Source organism: Copidosoma floridanum, unplaced genomic scaffold, assembly GCF_036245765.1.
Source record: "Copidosoma floridanum isolate Cflo_tuat_1 unplaced genomic scaffold, Cflo_Japanese_pri ptg000008l, whole genome shotgun sequence".
NCBI lineage: Eukaryota > Metazoa > Arthropoda > Insecta > Hymenoptera > Encyrtidae > Copidosoma > Copidosoma floridanum.
In genome coordinates, this window is record NW_028321885.1 from 2,593,911 (window position 1) to 2,597,072 (window position 3,162).

The 3,162-nt window shown below is 61.8% G+C and overlaps 1 protein-coding gene across 1 annotated transcript; it reads right to left on the reverse strand.

Moving 5' to 3' along the window:
• Nucleotides 1-346: 346 nt before the first annotated feature.
• LOC106643859 (uncharacterized) lies at nt 347-2,206 on the reverse strand. Its single transcript, XM_089589277.1, has one exon. The coding sequence runs from the start codon at nt 2,204-2,206 to the stop codon at nt 347-349; it is 1,860 nt and encodes a 619-aa protein (XP_089445403.1).
• Between the last annotated feature and the right edge of the window lie 956 nt (nt 2,207-3,162).

A 3,162-nucleotide genomic window follows, 5' to 3' on the forward strand; every position in this document is an offset into this window, starting at 1 on the left:
CAAAGCCGTCGTCTCCCGGGTAGACGCTGATGACACGGCCGATCGGCCATCGGCCGCTGGACTGCAGAAGTGTAGCGTCGAGGAGGACGACCACATCGCCAACGATGAAGTTCAGGCGAGGAGTAGTCCATTTTGACCGCTGTTGGAGTGTGTTGAGGTATTCTCGGCTCCAACGGGACCAAAACTGGGCGCGGACCCCCCGAACGAGCTCCCAGTAGGCGAGCGCATCTAAGCTCTCCGCAGGGGGGCCGGGCAGAACGATGGAGTTAAGAGGGCCACCGACAAAGAAGTGCCCTGGGGTGAGAATATCGAGGTCTCCAGTGTCTCCAGATAGCGGTGTCAGTGGTCAGCTATTTAAGACCATCTCAATGCCAACGAGCACCGTGGAAAATTCCTCGTAGGTGAGATGGCGTGACCCCATGACGCGCTGGAGGTGACTTTTGGTTGACTTGACGGTGGCCTCCCACAAGCCACTGAAGTAAGAAGCACCCGGTGGAATGAACTTCCAAGCAATTCCTTGATCGGCGAGAGAGCCCGCGACGAATCCCCAGTCAAGCTCGGCTGTCAGCAAGGCACCGGGCAGCTCAACATCAGCGCGGCGGAAGCAAGTCGCGTTGTCGCTCCATATCTCGCTAAGCCGACCGTGGCGTTCAGCAAATCGGTGGAGGGCGCCCAAGAAGGACGCAGCTGAAAGATCACCGACCAGCTCCAGGTGCAGGGCCTTGGTGGCGAAGCACACAAAAACGGCGATGTAGCCTTTTGTGGTCCGGACTCCTCGTCCTCTGGCGGAGAGTACATGGAAAGGGCCGGCGTAGTCCACTCTGGTGCAGGCAAAGGCACGAGGAGGGGAGACTCGAGACGACGGCAGTGGGGCCATGAGTTGAGTCGCCGGTCGCGCTCGCAGCCGGATGCAGACGACGCACCTGCGGAGGTAAGCCTTGATCCACCGGGGCCCGCTGAGGAGCCAAGCGAGCTTACAGACGTAGGCACTGGTGACACGGTATCCACCGTGCAGCGCCCGAGAGTGCGCCCAGGCGATGACCATGGAAGCGAGGAAAGAGGCGCCGCTGAGGATCGGCGGGTGCCGCTCCTCGTAGGTCAGCGGCGAATGCTCGAGCCGCCCGCCGACGCGCAAAATCCCGTCGTCATCGAGGAAGGCTGCTAACGGTACTAAGAGGTTTGTCTTCCGCAGACGTTCGCCCCGTCGAAGACACTGGAGGTCGGCCGAGAATGATCTCTCCTGGCTGAGGCGCACACACGCGAGAAAAGCGTCGTGGAGTTCGGTCGGCGTATGAGGTGAAGCAACCGTAAGCACGGGGTCCCTGCCCAAGTGGCTCCGGACGAATCGACGAATGCGTACGAGGAAGCTTAGTAGCATGCGTAAGTTGGAGAATTGCTCGAGGTAGCTAGCGTCGAGCTGCTGCACTACGCAGCAGATGGATGAATGCTGGTTCGGTGCGGAGAGCGGGTCTAGGGGCCACGAATCAACGTCCTCGGCGAGCCAAGCGGGGCCTTCCCACCAAGTGCGCTGCGAGCAAAGGCCGGTCATGTCGGCACCTCTGGTCGCGAGGTCGGCGAGATTTGACTGGGTCGGCACGTATCGCCAGACGCTCGAAGGCAGGATTTCCTGGATTTGGGTGACATAGTTGTCGATCAGCACGTTGTTGGTTGGCCTGTCTGAACGCAGCCAGTGCAGAACGATCTGTGAGTCGCACCATGCGTGACAGCGGTCGACAGGTACGTGTTGCTCGTCGGCAGCGGCCCGCAGGAGCTTGGTGGCAATCAGTGCAGTGCGGAGCTCAAGGCGCGGAATCGTCATGCGCGTGGATGTCTCTGGCGCCGGCTTGAGCAAGCGAATCGGAGAGAGCTTCGTCCGAGCCAGAAGAATGTGGCAGAGCGCCGGCCCAGCCCTGGGCGCGAGGCGAGAGTAGATGGCGGCTGCCATCGCGCAAAGACTGGCGTCCGAAAAGCCGTGCAGGTGAAGCTCGGAAGAAGGCCCGACTCCGATCCAGCGCGGTAAGGTGAAGGTGGAGATGGCCTGGAGCTCAGCGGTGAATTCTGCCCATCGGCGAGTCATTGAGTTCGGTGCAGGCTCGTCCCAGCCCACTCTGGCGCGCCAGAGGTCCTGGAGCAAGAGCTTGGCATTCAACACGATCGGCGCGAGCCAGCCGCATGGGTCAAACAGACCCACGAGCGCCGCGACCATCGTCCGCTTTGTGCTCTGCGGCTGGAGTGGTGGAGGCGTCAACTGAAAGCAGTCCAACGGTGGATCCCACTTGACCCCGATCTCGCTGACGAGGCCTTCAGCGCTAAGCTGCTCCCAGGTCGGACGTAAGCGGACGTCCTCAGGCAGATCGTGACGCGGTGACGTCGTCGGCCCCGGAGAGCAAGTCGTCGGCGTAGCGAAAACACAGGGCGGCTGACACAGCTTCGGGCCAGTTGTGGCCTTCGTCCTGGCATAGCTGTTGGAGGGTACGCAGCGACAGGTAAGGCGAGCACGATTCGCCGTAAGTCACAGTGAGAAGCTGGTAGTGGGTTGGAGGCTGGCTGGGATCGGCAGCCCAGACGATCCGCTGCAGGTCGACGTCACGGTAGTCGATCCAAATCTGCCGGAACATCATGTGGATGTCGCTGCAGAAGGCGATGTGGTGCCGCCGCCAGTGCATGAGCACTGATGGGAGCGCGGCTTGGAGTTTGGGTCCAGCGTGGAGGACGTCGTTCAAGCTGTGGCCACTGGAAGTCAGGTTGGACGCGTTGAAGACTACTCGGAGCTTACGCCCACGATCAGCATGCTGCCAGATGCCATGATGATGGATGTAGTTGACGGGCCCAGCTGTAGCTGAGCGAGCCCGACGGCACGGCCTGCCAATACCCAGCCAAAGACTGTGCGCTGCCCGACGATTTCTCCTCGTAGAGTGTAGCCGGGTCGTAGCAGCAAGTGGTAGTAGTCGGCGCCGATGAGGAGGTCGACGCGTTGTGGCGTGCCAAACGAAGGATTGGCGAGGCCCTCGCAGTCAGCCTACTGCCGGATTGCCTCCGGGTGCAGCGGGGTGGAGGGGGATACCAGGCCGAGCCTGGGCAAACACAGCGCTGTCAGCGCGACCGGTGATGCGGGCCCTGGAAGCTCGAGGCGGAGATGGGCCCGGACTCTGGACCGGACGG

Excerpts from the sequence above, each read along its gene's own strand:
- LOC106643859 (XM_089589277.1), bottom strand. The coding sequence starts at position 2,206 with ATGGTCGCGGCGCTCGTGGGTCTGTTTGACCCATGCGGCTGGCTCGCG.